At 34.6% G+C, this 17,523-nt stretch overlaps 3 protein-coding genes across 3 annotated transcripts; 2 read left to right on the plus strand and 1 right to left on the minus strand.

Annotated features, from left to right (window-relative positions):
* The first annotated feature begins 2,579 nt into the window (after nt 1-2,579).
* LOC131647688 (probable leucine-rich repeat receptor-like protein kinase At1g68400) lies at nt 2,580-5,454 on the plus strand. The gene is made up of 3 exons (XM_058917553.1): nt 2,580-3,616; nt 3,811-4,188; nt 4,850-5,454. The coding sequence occupies exons 1-3, from the start codon at nt 2,785-2,787 to the stop codon at nt 5,446-5,448; spliced, it is 1,809 nt and encodes a 602-aa protein (XP_058773536.1). The 5' UTR covers nt 2,580-2,784; the 3' UTR covers nt 5,449-5,454.
* A 4,765-nt stretch (nt 5,455-10,219) lies between these two features.
* LOC131653282 (probable aquaporin TIP-type alpha) lies at nt 10,220-12,642 on the plus strand. The gene is made up of 3 exons (XM_058923375.1): nt 10,220-10,456; nt 10,543-10,793; nt 12,061-12,642. The coding sequence occupies exons 1-3, from the start codon at nt 10,324-10,326 to the stop codon at nt 12,442-12,444; spliced, it is 768 nt and encodes a 255-aa protein (XP_058779358.1). The 5' UTR covers nt 10,220-10,323; the 3' UTR covers nt 12,445-12,642.
* Nucleotides 12,470-16,990, minus strand: LOC131653281 (uncharacterized). Its single transcript, XM_058923374.1, has 7 exons — nt 16,895-16,990; nt 16,278-16,693; nt 15,970-16,089; nt 15,813-15,866; nt 14,628-14,791; nt 14,350-14,532; nt 12,470-13,011 (listed from the first exon to the last, which is right to left on the minus strand). Exons 2-7 carry the CDS (start codon nt 16,680-16,682, stop codon nt 12,786-12,788), a joined length of 1,152 nt encoding a protein of 383 aa, XP_058779357.1. The 5' UTR covers nt 16,683-16,693; nt 16,895-16,990; the 3' UTR covers nt 12,470-12,785.
* Nucleotides 16,991-17,523: the final 533 nt, after the last annotated feature.

Consider the following 17,523-nt stretch of genomic DNA (forward strand, 5'->3'; position numbering starts at 1 on the left):
TACAAAATCACACAACCTAACCCCACATACGATTTATCATAATCCCGATTATAGAGATCGAACCTCACCTTTACCTTGGATTGAAGGGCGTTCTAACAGTTTCCGATCGAATTTCCAAACTTAGCTTTGCCTCTTTGTCTCTATGCCCCGCCACAGCAACTCACGGTTTCTCCTTTTCTCTGCCAAAACCCTTATTCTTTTTCTTTCTCTTCTGATAGAATAATAATCTAATTTTCTAAACCTATTTTCATTATAACTCATAGTTTCTTATTTACTTTTAGTGGGCTTACCATTCTACACTTCCCTATTACTACAACAACTAAGCCCAAATGAATAACCTTATTTATTCTAACATTATTTCCAATGATATCCTACAAGTAAAAATCAATCCATCATTTTAAAATAATACTCTCAAGAAAATACCAATAATCCGATAATACTCCGAAAATATTTAATTAAATATCCGGGCGTTACATATGACACCTCCTCAAGGTTTGTTTTCTTCATCCAAGGGTGTTTGCAAGCTTAAGCGCTCTTTATATGGTTTGAAACAAGCACCCAGAGCATGGTATGAGAAATTCCGTTCCACACTACTTGGGTTCTCCTTTACTCATAGTTAGTATGATTCCTCTTTATTTATTCATGGCACGTCTGCAAGTATTGTTTTGCTTCTTTTGTATGTTGATAATATGGTTATCACTAGTTCGATCATGCTTCCATTCAGCGGCTTAAGCAACAATTACAAGCCTCATTTCACATGAAAGATCTTGGTAATCAACATTATTCTCTTGGTCTTCAGGTTCATTCTACGTCTAAGGGAACCTTCCTCCATCAACAAAAGTATGCCACAGATTTGATTTCTATGGCTGGTCTCGAATCAGCTAATCCAGTGGATATCCCTCTTGAGGTTAATGTTAAATATCATTGTGACGATGGTGATCTTTTGTCTGATCCTTTGGTGTATCGACAACTTGTGGGTAGCCTTAAATACTTGACTATTACTCGTCCTGACATATCTTTTGATGTTCAACAAGTTAGTCAGTTCATGCATTCTCCTCGACATCTTCATTTGACTGCGGTTCATCGTATAATTTTCTATTTGAAAGGAACCTCTCATTGTGGTCTATTTTCCCCCACCGAAATAGCTCCCGAATTGAGTGCTTAAAGTGATGTCGATTGGGAAGGGTGTCCCGATACTTGTCGATCTATCACTGGTTGGTGCATGTTTCTTGGTTCTTTGTTGATCTCACAGAAAAGTAAGAAGCAAGCAAGAGTCTATAAATCCTCTACTGAATCTGAGTATCGCGCCATATCTGTTGCTTGCTCGGAAATTATTTGGCTACGTGGTCTTTTGGCTGAACTTGGATTTCCTCAAACAGAGCCTACATCACTTTATGCCGACAATACAAGTGTCATCCATATTGTTGCAAATCCCGTATTTCATGAACGCATCAAACATATCGAAGTCGATTGTCATTCAATCTGTGATGCCTATGATGACCGACTTATAACACTTCCTCACGTCAGCACTCAGCTTCAGGTTGCAGATATTTTTACGAAAGTTATTCCGCACCCACGCCATCAGTTTCTTGTTAGCAAATTGATGCTTATTGATGAGCCGCCTCAATTTGAGGGGGATGTTAATCAGGAATTGATATTATACTTTATTGTAAATTATTTACTTATGGTAATATGTTAGATAAATTAGGCAATAGAATATATAGTTTATAATTACGTATAATTACGGAGACTATTATATATAGTATGAAATACAATAGAGAAAGACATCAAGCCAACTATGAGTTTTTAAGCTATTTAAGTTTGTTTCAAGTCCGAAAATAGCATTTTACTTTTTTCAACAATTTTGGCAAGTTCTATTTTATTTGTTTTATTATTTAATCTTGTTTTGGATTGAAAACTCATAAGTTTCATTAGGATTTCTTTATTTTTAACATTTAAAGACTTTTGGCGTTGTCATAAGAATTATCTTTCATTATAATATAATACAAAGTTTTCTTTTTCCAACATATCTAATAGATTTTGCTTGCAATATTGTATTTTGTTCTAGGTTTAACGCTCGCTATTCCTTTCGGGTTTACGTAATATTATATGCCGAAATAATTTTTTATAAAGATCTCCCATGGGAGACATATGAGATCAGGATGACCTGATAGCGACATAGAGACAAAGCAGCCACAAAACCATAGCAAGGTTAAGCAAACACGTTAAGTTAAGAAAAATAGAGTATAAGACTCCTCTTTAGAAACACAAGGGTGAAGATAAAATGTCATGTAAAACTTGAGCTATCTTTTCAAATCTCCAATTTACTAAAATAATCTAAAAGAAAACACTCTTATAAAGTTGAATTAAGCAGATGAATAAAATAAGCTCGACGAAGCAAGCAAACATGACAAGTAAGTGTCCAAATTATAGTAACCATTGACATTCCTAAGTTCCTAACTTCCCACGATGTCACTACATTTGACACAACACATATTTTTTTATTCTTCAACAACAACTCAATCATCATATAACAATGAAAAAATACATATCATGCAGATACTATATTCTCATATGAAAAGCTGTCATCTTGTGTCACAAATACATATATAATATAAATCACATAGAAAATAAACAAAATCTCCTTGTTCATACCTATGTGTCCATCCAACACTATGATAAGCATCTTTATCTTGGTACCATTTTTTCCTTGTCAACATCGTCCAATTCAAAAAAAGTTAAGAAAATGACTCTATTCACACTACCTGTTTGCTTCCAAAACTCATGTTTTATGAAGTTTTATCTAACATCATGAGCCTGGTCATTGACTTAACCATATTATATATGGTTTTGTTCTTTCTGTCATTGAACATCGTTTTCTGTATTGAAATCGAAATCAAGGAGTTTTATCCACAAGAAAGATATGCTTTGTTACTCATAAGAGATTCATTAAATTCTTCTGTGGATTTGCATGGAAATTGGACAGGACCGCCTTGTATAAACAATATTAGTAGATGGTTTGGTATCACTTGTTCAAATTGGCATGTTGTTCATATTATAATTCAAGGTGTTAATCTGCGTGGCTATTTACCTTCAACGGTTCTTCAAAACATAACTTTCTTGAGGCGAATTGATTTCAGAAACAATGCACTTTTCGGACTATTGCCGAATCTCACAGGTTTGGTTTTCTTAGAAGAAGTGAAACATTCTTTTAATCATTTCTCGGGGTCAATTCCTTTGGAATATGTTGAGTTGCTTGGTCTTCAAGTTTTGGAGCTGCAAGAGAATTACTTAGATGGTGAAATTCCACCTTTTGATCAATCATCATTGAGAAGTTTCAATGTTTCATATAATCATTTGGTAGGGAAAATTCCTGAAACTTCTTTGCTTCAAAGGCTTCCAAAAAGTGCTTTTGATGATAATTCTGAACTTTGTGGAAAGCCATTGGATATGTCATGTCCTCCTTCTATGGAAAAAAATAAGAAAAAACTTCAAGTTTGGATTATTGCTTTGATTGCTTTTGGAGCTGGTTTGTTTCTTTTTCTGATGATTATTGCTTTCTTGTTTTGTAAAAGAAAAGCTAGAGGAAATGAAAGAAGAAGAAATGGTTCATCAAGTAAGTCGTCGTTCCTTAAACTCAATCATGCTTTTGTCTCAATTGACTTATTTGAGTTTATCTATACGGTAGCACACAGTGAGACTCTATTTAGCAGAGGTTATAGAAACAACTTATGACATGTCCGTAAGCTTTTTCAGGATGCATATTCGGAATATCTAAATGTTTTGAACTTTTTAGTATTTTTCTTATAGGGTATACTTTTGGAGCATGGGCATCTAATGTAGGGAATAGTGAAGATTCTGGAAGATTAGGCCAATTGGAATTTTTCGACAAGAAACTTCAAGCTTTTGACATGGATGATTTATTAAGAGCATCTGCAGAAGTTGTAGGAAGAGGAGAATTTGGTGTTACATATAAAGCAACACTTGAAACTGGCAATGTTGTTGCAGTGAAGAGACTTAGTTACATGAATGAATTGAGCAAGAAGGAATTTGTTCAGCAAATGCAATTGCTAGGACAGATAAAGCATGAAAATTTGGTGGAAATTATCTCCTTTTATCATTCAGAAGATCAAAAGCTTATCATATATGAAGTTGTCTCTGATTGCACTTTGTTTGAACTCCTACATGGTTAGTCTTTTTTATTTTATTTTTTAGCTTTCAATTAAATGTATTGAAATTATAAAATCATGCCGTCTTTTGTAAGTCTGTCTAAAAATGGGACAGAGGAAACCTTGGCTCACTTTACAAAAAATGAGGCGGGGCGCGCCTTGTCACCCGTAAAGAATACAAGTGGCCAAAAAAACTATGTACGCCTTGTTTAGGCATGTGCGCATCAAAACCTGCCAAAGAGCAGGATGGACGGGCAAATAGAGGGAACAGGCCGAAGATGTGAGCTCAGCCCATTTTACCACCATTACATTAAGCGCGTCTCTGTAACTGTAATTTTGATGCATTCATAAACTATTTTGACAGAAACTCGCACATTTAAAGATCAAAATGACCGTATATTTTATGCCTTTTCTTTCTTAAATTTAAGGAAAATTGTCATTTTAGTCCTTAAATGTGTCGGTCGTTGCCATAATAGTCCCAAATGTATCAAAGGAAAAAAAACATACCTAAATGTGTCTTTTGTTAGTCTTTTTGATAGTTAAAATTACTAATAAATGAGACACAGTCAAAAAAATACTTATATTTCCAACATGTTCAGAGACGTTGGTGATAGCGTCTCACACTTTTAGAAAGCAAAATGACTGATTATAGGCTAACATTCATGATGTGTTGGTGCTAGAGGGAAGAGGAATTGGAAGAATACCACTTGATTGGAGCACAAGGCTTTCAATTATCGAAGACATAGCAAAAGGACTTGATTTCCTTCATCAATTTTTATCTTCACACAAAGTACCTCATGCAAATCTCAAATCATCAAATGTTCTAATCCTTCAAACCAACCAAGGTTACCATTCCAAGCTCACAGACTATGGTTTCTTGTCATTACTCTCATCATCCAACAAAAATGCAGAAAAGCTATCAATAAGCAAGTCACCGGAATTCGTTAAAGGGAAAAAGCTGTCACACAAAACTGATGTATATTGTTTTGGCATCATTATGCTAGAGATTATAACTGGTAAAATTCCTGGAGGTGGCGAAGTTGAAGAAACGACGGGTAATGATCTTTCGGATTGGGTTAGAACTGTGGTGAATAATGATTGGTCTACTGATATATTGGATTTGGAAATATTGGCTGAAAGAGAAGGACATGATGCAATGTTGAGTCTTACTGAGATAGCTTTAGAGTGTACTGATTTGGTGCCTGATAAAAGGCCTAAGATGAGTGTAGTGTTGAAGAGAATTGAAGAGATGGAACAAATGATAAAAGAGAATGATTGAAACAAATTTGAGTCAATAGAGAAGAATGTAATGTCTTGCATATTCATCATAACCTTTTTTTGTTAATGAGAATAATAGAAGAGGCATTGAAGGTGTTTTAAGAGATGTTGATGGTTGCAATGCAATCACTTGGTCTTTTGAGGCATTACCTGATGCAGTTTAGGATGTTAATCATTATCTTACTTTAAACCATATTAAGCATTCTCCAAATGTCTCTACTCATTATTTAGCAAGTTTGCTTTTATCTTCCTTTGACAGAGTTTGGATTTAAGATTTTTAGGATTTTTCTCTTGTATTGCTTCATTTGTTTCTTGATTTAGCCAATTAATGAAATTTAATTTTCCTTGCAACAAAAAAACCTTTTGTCACAAAGTAGACTACATAGATTTAGCCACACCATGATGTTCTATTAAATATTATATTTCTATCCTAATCAATAATCTTTAAATTTTTTTAATAATTTCTCTTATTTTTTTTTATTTTAATTTTTAACGGTTTGGCTATCATTTATTTGATCTATTCTCATGATGTTTTTTTTTTTTTTTAATCTTTAGCGGTTTGACTATCCTTTATCCGATTTACTCTCATTCTTACATAATTTACAGATCTTCTCTCTACATGTTCAAACCACACTTAAGTGTAATTTTTACCATCTTTTTTATTATACCTCTCTCTCTCTCTCTCTCTCTCTCTCTCTCTCTCTCTCTCTCTCTCTCTCTCTCTCTCTCTCTCTCTCTCTCTCTCTCTCTCTCTCTCTCTCTCTCTCTCTCTCTCTCTCTCTCTCTCTCTCTCTCTCACACACACACACACACACATTCATTTTGTCTTTTCTAATTATATCTCGTCTAGTAAAACTACATATCCCAACACAACATCCTCTTCTCTACTACACTTAATATATTTTTGTGTCGGTTATTAACCACTCAACACTTTGTTTCATTCAATATCATCGATTTTACATTTGCTCGGCAAAATTTTCTCTTCAATTTAAAATATACTTTCGGATCACATAAAACACTTGAACCCCTCCTCCTTCCAACCATCCATCTTGAATTCGATAATTTATATATCCTTTTATTTCTTGTCATTTTTGTTGGAAATCCACTAAAACCTATGGAGAATTTCTATCAATCTTGATGAACAAGATTGTTATCACTACACAATGACAATAAAAGAAGAAAAGAAATTTAGAAAAGAGGATTAGGGTTTGACGAAAATAAACGGAAGAAGATGGTGATTTTCTACAGAGTTTCTCTCTGCCCACAAACTGTGGAAAATCTTATTCACTCGCAACTGCAAATTCCATGAATACAAGTCTTATTACAAAATCATGGGTTACTCCATCTATTTATAATTTTAGGTTGCTTTCTCCCTAAGGAAAAACCCGAAACTACAAAAGTTCAAAATACCTATTTTTGTCTAAGTCAAAATCATATGTCAAGCTACCTGCTTTAACAATTTGACAACTAACACTCAACTCGATTAATTCGACACACCTTTCCTTTTGTTGAGCAACATGTTGCTTCGACACAAGGAATTATAATTTCAACACACCACCTAATTCATTGTGTCTAAGCTATATTCATCAAAGCTCTTAGTCTTCTGAACACTTTGACATGCACTCATTTCGTCATGATATCTGCAATCTGACTCTTAATTCTACAGTGTTCCAAGTTCATCTTCCCTTTAGCTACCTACTCTCGAAGATAACAGAACCTCGTCTCGATGTGCTTGCTTCGACCATGTGCTATCAGATTCTTCGCCAGATTGATAGCTGACATGTTGTCGATCTTCATGGCAATTGCTCCATGATCTTTCCATGTAATCTCTTCGACTAGATTCACCTTCCACATTGCTTGACATGCACCGAGAGAAGCAGTTATGTACTATACTTCACACGACGGTAGTGCCACTACTAGTTCTTTTCTCGAACTCCAAGCAACTGGTGCTCCACCTAGCATAAAGACATAACCGGTTGTGGATTTTTTATCCCCAGTATCACTGCACCAACTTGAGTCGGTGTAACCCACTAACTTGCATTATTTTCCTTCATCGGCTGCAGGAAACAAAATTCCATAATTGAGAGTTCCTTTTAGATACCTTAGTATCCTCTTCATTGCTGCTAGATGTAATACCTTTAGCTTCTGCGTGAATCTATTCACCATACCCACACTGTATGCTAGATCAGGCCTTGTGTGACAAAGGTATCTTAATGACCCAATAAGTCTTATGTATTGGTTTGGGTCGACACCATCTTCATCTAATTCTTTCGACAGTAGTAGTCTTGGTTATGCACGTGTTGAAGTCGAGTTGCATTTTTCCATCTCAAATCTCTTGAGAATTTCACTTGCATATCTTCTTTGATACATCATCAAGCCTCTATTAATATTGTAAAATTAGATGCCAAGGAAATATAAAATGTCGCCCAGATCTGACATTTCTAATTCCTTGCTAAGATCACCTTTGAAGTCTTCGATCTCTTTCTTGCAGCTACCAGTTATCGACAATTTATTGACATAGAGGCATAGCATAAGCAATTCACTATTCCTTCTTCTTACATATACTTTATACTTAGTTGTGCACTTCACAAATTCCTCCCCCCCTTAGGAAACCGTAAATATTTTTATTCCAAGCTCTTGGAGCTTGCTTAAGTCCATATAGGGCTTTATGCAGCCTGTACACTTATCTCTCTTCATCAAGTTTCACAAATTCAACTGGTTGTGCAACATAAAATTCTTCGTCTAAGGGTCCATTCAGGAATGCACATTTAAATCCATCTGATACATGGGCGAATTATTCATGTTCGTCAGACCAATAATCAACCTAATGATTTCGATCCTAGCAACAGGTGCAAAAACTTCATTGAAGTCGATTCCTTCTTTCTGAAGAAATCTTTTCACCACAAGTCTAGTCTTGTGTCGAGTTACTTCTTCTTTTGGATTACACTTCACCTTGTATACCCATTTCACATCAATTGGCTTCTTTCCTTGAGGAAATTCAGCAAGTGACCAAGTATTGTTGTCTTCGATGGACTTTAATTCTCATTCATAGCTTTCATCCACTCTGAATCCTTCAATGTCTCAGCTGCATTGACGAGTTCGACATTTGCGTAGAAAGCATAAAAAACCAACTCACCATCATCACCAACCACATCATCTAATGTAATCACACATTCTTGCAGCCTTGCAGACATGTGTCTTGTTCTATGATGTCTGCAGCTCACCATCATCATAAACCACATCATTTGATGTAATCACACATTCTTGCAGCCTTGCAGGCGTGTGTCTTGTTCTCTGAGGTCTGTTTGGACCTGCATGACCTCTGACTTCTTCTTGAAAAAGTTCTTCTCTTTTGACTACAGTAGTTGGTTCTTCACATAAGATTCTCACTGAATCCTTCTTGACATTCTCATTCCAATCTCATTCCTTAAGATCATCTATAATCATGTCCTTGTTGATCACTACTTGATTGTTCAGTGGGTCAAACAACTTGTATCCTCCAGTCGAATGATATCCTATTAGGATCATCTGACTCGACTTGTTATCAAGTTTGCTTCTCAATTGATCTGGCACATGTCTATGTGCTATAGATCCAAATACCTTCAGATGACTCAAACTAGATTTGACACCAAACCAACATTCTTTTAGTGTGATTCCTTCTAACTTCTTCGTCGGACATATGTTCAATATGTATGTCGTAGCCGACACAGCTTTGCCTCAAAATTCTTTAGGTAAATGCTTGCCTTTCAACATACTTCTCACCATATTCATGATGGTTCAATGCTTCCTTTCTGCAGTTCCATTGTGCTATGGAGTATAGGGTCGCACCACCTCAGGCATAATCCCTTCTTTTTCACATAATGTGTCGAAGTCTTTCGACACATATTCTCCGCTACCATCAGTTCTTAGAATCTTGAGCTTTCGCCCACTTTGCCTTTCGTCCATAGATTTAAACAAGGCAAATACCTCGATCACTTCACTTTTCTTCTTGATCAAGTAAGTCCACAGTTTTCGAATGTGACAAATTATTTTTTACCTCCATTGGAATCCACCTGGATTTGACCACATACATCAGAGTATATGACTTCAAGAATTGCCTTCGACTTGTTTCCTGCATCCTTGCTGAAGTTGTTCTTGTGCTGCTTCGCCTGCACACATTCCTCACACACTTCTCTTGGAATTTTGATCTTTGCTAACCCTAAAACCATATTTCTTCTTTTCAACTCTCTGATGTCATTAAAATTGAGATGACCTAGTCAATATTGTCATATCCATTCATATCTCCTAACTGAAGTTGTAATATAGGTGGATGAATTCACAGTTGAAAAAATAATTGTTGAAATATAAATAAATTAAGTGAAGGTTGAACACTTTATAAATGAGATGATTTATATATTTATTTCTTAAAAGTCTTTTATCAAATATATATCACCTAGTGCGGAGAGTTTTCTGTAATTATTAACCCTTCCTCTACTGATATATAAAAAATTACAAAAAAATAAAAATAAAAATAAAAGAAACAGCAACCGCCTAAAGAATACATTGGTTTTTGTCCTTGTCCAAAAAAATCAAGATGAACATTAAACTACGTAAGAAAAAAACACAAACAATTGTAGATATAGATGCATGTTCAGTATAACAATCAAACAACAACTCAATTTATGCTAAGAGGCCAACACATATCACTACGTGCCCATAATTTAGCATCTCACAAATCCATGTGTCTCACCAAACTCCAACTCATATTTTCTTCATATAAGCATTACCGCTATATACTTTTCAGCAATGCTAAGAATCCTTTATCAATTTTCATTTGCAATTCAAAGAACATCAAAGGACGTTTATCTTAGAAAAACTAGTTTGTTATTTGAGACAAATGTCAACTCGTAGTTATACTTTTGGAAGACCTGATGAGGCTACACATCCAGATTCTCTTAGAGCTACCTTAGCTGAATTTGCTTCCACTTTCATCTTTGTCTTTGCTGGAGAAGGATCTGGCCTTGCTTTAGGTTTGTATAAACTCAAAATATAACCTTGTTGCATATTTCAGAAAATGGTTATAATTTGAATGTTATGTTGTTTCTGTTTGTTGCAGTTAAGATATACCAAGATTCAGCTTTCTCAGCTGGTGAATTGTTGGCGGTTGCACTAGCTCATGCTTTTGCTCTATTTGCTGCTGTGTCTTCTAGCATGCATGTATCTGGTGGACATGTGAATCCTGCTGTCACATTTGGTGCTCTTTTAGGTGGCAGAATCTCTGTCATTCGTGCTGTTTACTATTGGGTTGCTCAACTTTTAGGTGCTATTGTTGCTGCACTCTTGCTTAGGCTTGTCACTAATAACATGGTAAGCATTTATTTTCATCATCTCTGAAGTCTGTTTGAATTGACTTATTTGAATTTATCATAATGTTACTTGAAAAGTACTTAGTGAAATATGATTCAATATCTGAATGATACTCAATATTTGATACTTCTGTTTGAGCAAAACTTGTTTGCATGTCATTCATTATTAGACTATGAAGTCGTTCTTTCAAATAAGCTACACCATTACCTATTGTAGGTGTTAACGTTGACTAACCTCTTGTATTTTGTTGATGTAAGAAAAACTTACTCTAATTGAATTGAAAAGCTTGATGAAAAAGTTGAGAATTGATATGTATTATATTTAGTGTTTCCGTGTTCGATAGACACTTTATATTTAGAGTGTTTCAGTGCTGACACCAACATTTCATATTTAGAGTGTCATTTGTGAGTGTGGACATTTGTGAGCATCCACATGTGTCTATGTGTTTCACTTCATATTTAGAGTGTCATATGTGAGCGTCCATACATGTGCTTGTCACATGACCGGCACTTTATATTCAAAGTGTTTCAGTGCTCGACACCAACACTTCATGTTCACTTCATGTTCAGAGTGTCATTCGTGAGCGTGCACACATGTCTCACATGTTTCAGTGTCAAGTGTCATATGTGAGCGTCCATACATGTGCTTGTCACATGACCGGCACTTTATATTCAAAGTGTTTCAGTGCTCGACACCAACACTTCATGTTCAGAGTGTCATTCGTGAGCGTGCACACATGTCTCACATGTTTCAGTGCTTGACACATGTCTCACATGTTTCAGTGCTTGACACGACACTTCATATTTAGAGTGTGCACATGTCTCACATGTTTCGACACCAACATTTCATATTCATAGTGTCATTCTTGAGCGTGCACAAATGTCTCACATGTTTTAGTGCTTGACACGACACTTCATATTCAGAGTGTGCACACGTCTCACATGTTTCAGTGCTCAACACCAACATTTCATATTCATAGTGTCATTCGTGAGCGTGCACACATGTCTCACATGTTTCAGTGCTTGACACGACACCTCATATTCATAGTGTTTCCGTGCTTACACCTAAACTTCATATCCATGAGTGTTTCAGTGCTAGATACATTGTCCCAATGTCATGTAGATGTGTACACGTTGTCCCCATTAGTGCTTATAGTTCAATTTCAATTCTTCAAATTATCACTATAGTGTTCATGTAATTACATGATTATGAAAAAGGGGATTTTCAATAAAAACTGACATAGTGTTGTGATTGCTATTGTTTATAGAGACCAGCAGGGTTTCATGTAGGAGCAGGTCTGGGCGATGGACATGCGCTACTACTCGAGATCATCATGACATTTGGGCTAATGTACACAGTATATGCAACAGCAATTGATCCAAAAAGAGGCAACATTGCAGCCATTGCACCTTTAGCAATCGGACTCATTGTTGGTGCAAACATCCTTGTCGGCGGGCCATTTGACGGAGCATGCATGAACCCTGCTCTTGCTTTTGGCCCTTCTTTGGTAGGCTGGAGATGGCACTCTCATTGGATCTTCTGGGTTGGTCCATTCATTGGTGCAGCATTGGCATCACTCATATATGAATTTGTTGTGATCCCAACAGAACCACCTCATGCACACCAGCCTCTTGCTGCTGAAGATTACTAGTCATCATCACTTTTGTCTATCAATCAATGTATGTGTGTGTTATAAGGGCATGTTTGTATTGTATCAATTTGTTTTTACCACTTTTCTGTTTCCTATTATGTATTTTAATATTCCTACTGCTTTTGGGGTCTCAGAGTATGTGTAACTGTGTTGTATTGTGTGCATCAAATATTGAATAAAATGAGACAATTGTCATTATATTCTTAGAACACAAGAAACATTAACTGCTATAAGTGTGCAAAACATAAGAAAATGCAATCTTTTGATAATGAAAGTTTTTGAGGGAAACTTTTCCTTTATATCTTTAAATGACAAACAATAGTGTAAAAAACTAGTGAACACTATACATCTATAGATTTTTTTTGCTTGTAAAATCTGGCTACCCAGGGAGCAAGTTTGGTGTTATGAGGTGCCCTGGGAATGACAGAGTAATAATCAGACCAAAAGCAAGGCTTGAGTTTATCAGAAAACTTTTTGTTAGCATAAAGGCAAAATGGTAGCCAATTGTTCCCTCCATTCATTCTTCTCTTCCTTTCTCTTGGGTAAGCTAAGGGTGCTTGTACATACCTGCAATTATGTCAGACACCAAATGAAAATCTGAATTTCAGACAAAACTTGTCCAGACATGTGTTATATGAGTCTCATAAGGGAAGGGTGTTGGACACCGATTCAAATAGTAAAGTAAATAAACAAATTTTTTGAGATACCCAATCCAAATAATATCGAAGTAAATAAACCAATTTTTTGAGATACTTGGTTGACTTTTTCAAAACTTGACTAACTTTTCTAACTTTTCCACCTTGTGTCGGATATTGCATCATGTCTACTCTCAATAGTGTGTCTGTGTTTGTGATTCAGAGAACTGAGCCCTTTAAAATCTGGGATGTTAAAGTAAAAAAAAAAATCAATTTTTTTGGACATTTAATTGATTTTTACATGTGCCGAACAAATATCATATACGTGTCGGACACCGTAACATGTCTACTCTATGAAACAAACACTTTTAAGAGTAGGTATGTCGCGGAGTCCGACACTTGTGTGACACTTCTATCACACGTGCCCAAAAAATCAGACAAGTGTCCCTAAATAAATAATTTAATTTAATTGCTTTGACAGTTCGGACACCTGTTTGACACTCATACAACAAGTGTTAGACAATTTAAACAAGTGTTTAAAAAAAATTGTTTTTTCCTTTGCCTTAATACACCTTATATATTTTTTAAGACAAATATCACACATCTAAAAGGGGGGTTAAACATGTATTAAAACAATGTTATCAATAAACAGTTAAAGACTATAATTTTGATTAGAATATTTTAACTCTTTTAATAATAAATGGACAAATGAACTTCAATTACTAGCAGTGTCGGTGTCTTATATTTTTTACATTATCCGTGTTGTGTCCCAATGTTCGTGTCGTAGTCTGTGCTTCATAGTGTCTATTCTTAGAGGTGTCTGTGTTTCAGAACTGAAACCTTTAAAATCAGTGATTCAAATAGTGTCAAAACAAAGAAAAAAACCAATTTTACCTTTAAAATCAGTGATTCAAATAGTGTCAAAGCAAAGAAAAAAAATCATTTTTTTGCATATATTTGTTTGATTTTTCCGACATGTGTCTAATAAATATCATACAAGTTATGACACACTTATCCATGCCGGACACCGCAACGTGTCTATTCTTAAAGGTGTCCGAATTTCATAGAACTGGACCCTTTAAAGTCGATTTGTAAAGTGAGAGATGTCTCCCACATAAACAAATATTCAAATCATATCAAAACTTCAACAAAGGAAAAATTCAAGAGAAAGGTAAGGGAAACACACAGCATAACATATAATGAAATAATTCCAAAAATTTCTATTCCAATCTGCAAACTACAACAAACAATAGATAAAAATGAAAAACACCTTATGCCATCTACAACAGCATCCCAGCAGAAGTGAGTATGACCAAAAACATGGCAAGAAGATGCATCCTCTCTTCCCTGAGCACCATGTATAGACCTTATTCTATCTTCAAGAGGGTCTGAACCAATTATTTTTGGAAGCTTGGGATAGAATAACATCCTCTTTTCTGGACAAAGTTCTTGCCTGTGAAGAAGCATGCTAGCAAATATAAGCCATAACCAGAACAAAGTGGGAACTGACAAAATAGTTGCTATTCGATTAATAGATTAATCAATCACCTTGGAACAAAATGGGAAAAGGTAATGATGTGATCACATGTCTTCTGAATCTCCTTTATACTTTGCATTTGTTTATCATTGAGGGCATCAAAATATAAAGAGAGGGAGGTATCTCCATTTGAAAGTCCATTGGGCCAGCTACATGCATGGAAGTCCTTACATGCCTAAGGACAAAATAAATATAAGAATGAAAAAAACTAATACCATAGGTGTTAGGAAAAGAAGAAAACGAAAAAAGATGCGAGAGAATTCATGAAACTAAATTAAACACTGGAGAATTCTTATAATTTACGTTGGAACAAACCTAACGTAAACTATATAAAACTAACTTAAACCCTATAAAACTGACCGGTAAGGTAAGGCAAGGAACGTTTCCTACTTATAAGCTCTTTTCACGACCATGTTTTATCCAATCTCTTTTCGAGATCATGTTTCATCTAATGTGAGACTCTTAAGTAACACATAGTCCTCATGTCTAGGACTGGACATATGGAGTGTGATGCTAGTCCAAAAGCAGGTGTCCCAAGAGATCTTGGATAGACTTTGAAACTATTTTAGAATTTGAATTGGGTCTAACTCAATTCTACAAAACAGACTTGTAAAGTGAGAAATGTCTCTCATTTATAAACTCATTAACCATATCTCATATACAGTATAGGGCTCTTACCAACCATCCAAGCCTTATTCCATTAAATGGGGTCAACTACATGAATTAACTTCTGCCATAATGTTCTATCCATAACCATGCTACTCTCTAAATCGTTACTCTCTAGGACTCTTAATAAAGAAAAATTAAATTTATATAGAAGCTACAATCACAAGTCAAGGATCAACTCTTGCAAAAGCTTAAGTTGTTACCAAAGGTTATGGCGTATGAATTAAGACAGTCATAACTAGTTCAGCATATTGGTGCACAATAATTACCAAACTATCATAAGCATATGGTCTTTTCACACAGCAGTAGGAAACATTTTTAGGATTTTTCTATTTTGCTTATGAATTAGACTATTGACAACACTCCTAATGTTCTAATCATACATATATTAACCAAAAGAGAAATTAAGTTAGCATAAAGTCTGTATGCAATGCAGATAGTCCCTAATCAAGCACCATGGCAAAATTAAGCGCATGATCAGACCATCAATGTTTTTTGAATGGCTTACTAGGAGATAAGAGAATAGTCACCATCTCCAGAGACGGGATCCGATAGCCTGGTATGTCCTCCTCTTTATCAAAGCTCTGAGAAACAAGCAGAATGAAGAATTAAATGAAGTTTGGATTGAATCCAATACATGCTATGGAAGATTAAGGAGCTAGAAACTGACACAGCATAAGTAATTACCTCATGGTACCAAGAGAACAAAGGAATGATCCCTAATGTGCCAACAACCATTGGATTTGTCTTGACTCCAATTCTCATACATGCATCAAGCAATTTGTTAAACTTTTCAACAGAATCAACCTGCAGAAAAATCCGCAAAAAACTATCAAATAAGTATCGCAACAAATTTCTGGGAACGAATATTATGTATAGCAAAACAGACTCAGTTTGGATTGACTTATTTGAGTTTATCTATTAGTAAAAGCACTTTTGAAACTTTTTGGGAGAGCTTATGGAAACAGATTATGACAAGGGTACAATGACCTTACATAGTTTTGTCCCTCGCGACGACACCAAAGATCATGATTTCCAGGAACATAAAAGACATGTTCAAATCTCTCTCTCAGAAGAGACATTGTGACAATAAACATGCTATATGTCTCAGCAACATCACCAGCCACAAGAAGCACATCATCTTTGTAATCAACACTAGACAAACGCTCCACCCACTTCAAATTCTCATCATAGTCAGTATGCAAATCAGAAACCACAAACACACGCAACCCATCAGAGTTTCCTCCCAAAGCAGAAGACAATATCTGTGGCCTTTTAAGGTCAAACCTTTTCATTCCATAGCTACAGCTAACAGCTACTTGTTTAGAGAAACATGAAGATTGATGATTGTGAGGCTGTTGAGTCAGTTTAAGAGAAAAAGGGCTAAACCTCACCACCATTAATATTTTATCTACAAAGATTCAAATTGAACAAAAAAGGGAATCAAGTTAAACAAATTGCAAATGGGTGATTGAAATTAGGATTTAACAAACTTCAAAATTCAAAATTATGTTCAAAATTGGAACTTGAGGGAAAACAAGGAAAACATCGAAGAATATACTCAGAATCAGAACAAATCATGACAACGTTAGAGATAGAAAAAAACATGTACCTTGTTGTGTATTGAACAAAGATTTTGCGAGAAATTAGTCAAATTGATGATAATGTTTTATGGGGATAATTTTCGAAGGAATAATTTTTATTAATTGCATACAACATTAAAGAGGAAACTATATATTATTATATTTATATTACATGAAATAAAATTTATTATTATATTAATTTTATAGTTAATGAAGATTAGAGTAAATCCATTTTAAAGCATATCCCTTTGTTTTAACTTTAAAAAATTAATTTTTTCTTTTTATTATCAACTGTAATTTTCATTGAAAAAACTTAAAAATAGTAAAAGTTATTTTAACTTATTTTTTATATATTAAAAAATTAATTTTAACATCAAATAACATAAATATACAATATTAAAAATTAAAATATAATCAGAGCCACGTACTTTTTAAAAAGACATATCTCAAAGTTTTTTTTTTAAAATAAAAGATTGTTCAAAATAAATTAAAAAATTTACCTACTTTTAGAATTTTTAATATTTATAGTAACCTAGTGAAATATCAAAATTATATTTTATAAAAAATTATTTAAATTAATTTTTTTAATGAAATATTTTTAATTTAAAAAAAAGATATAAAATTATAATTTTTTAATTGAAACAAAACTAACTAGTAC

Source organism: Vicia villosa, linkage group LG2, assembly GCF_029867415.1.
Source record: "Vicia villosa cultivar HV-30 ecotype Madison, WI linkage group LG2, Vvil1.0, whole genome shotgun sequence".
Lineage (NCBI taxonomy): Eukaryota > Viridiplantae > Streptophyta > Magnoliopsida > Fabales > Fabaceae > Vicia > Vicia villosa.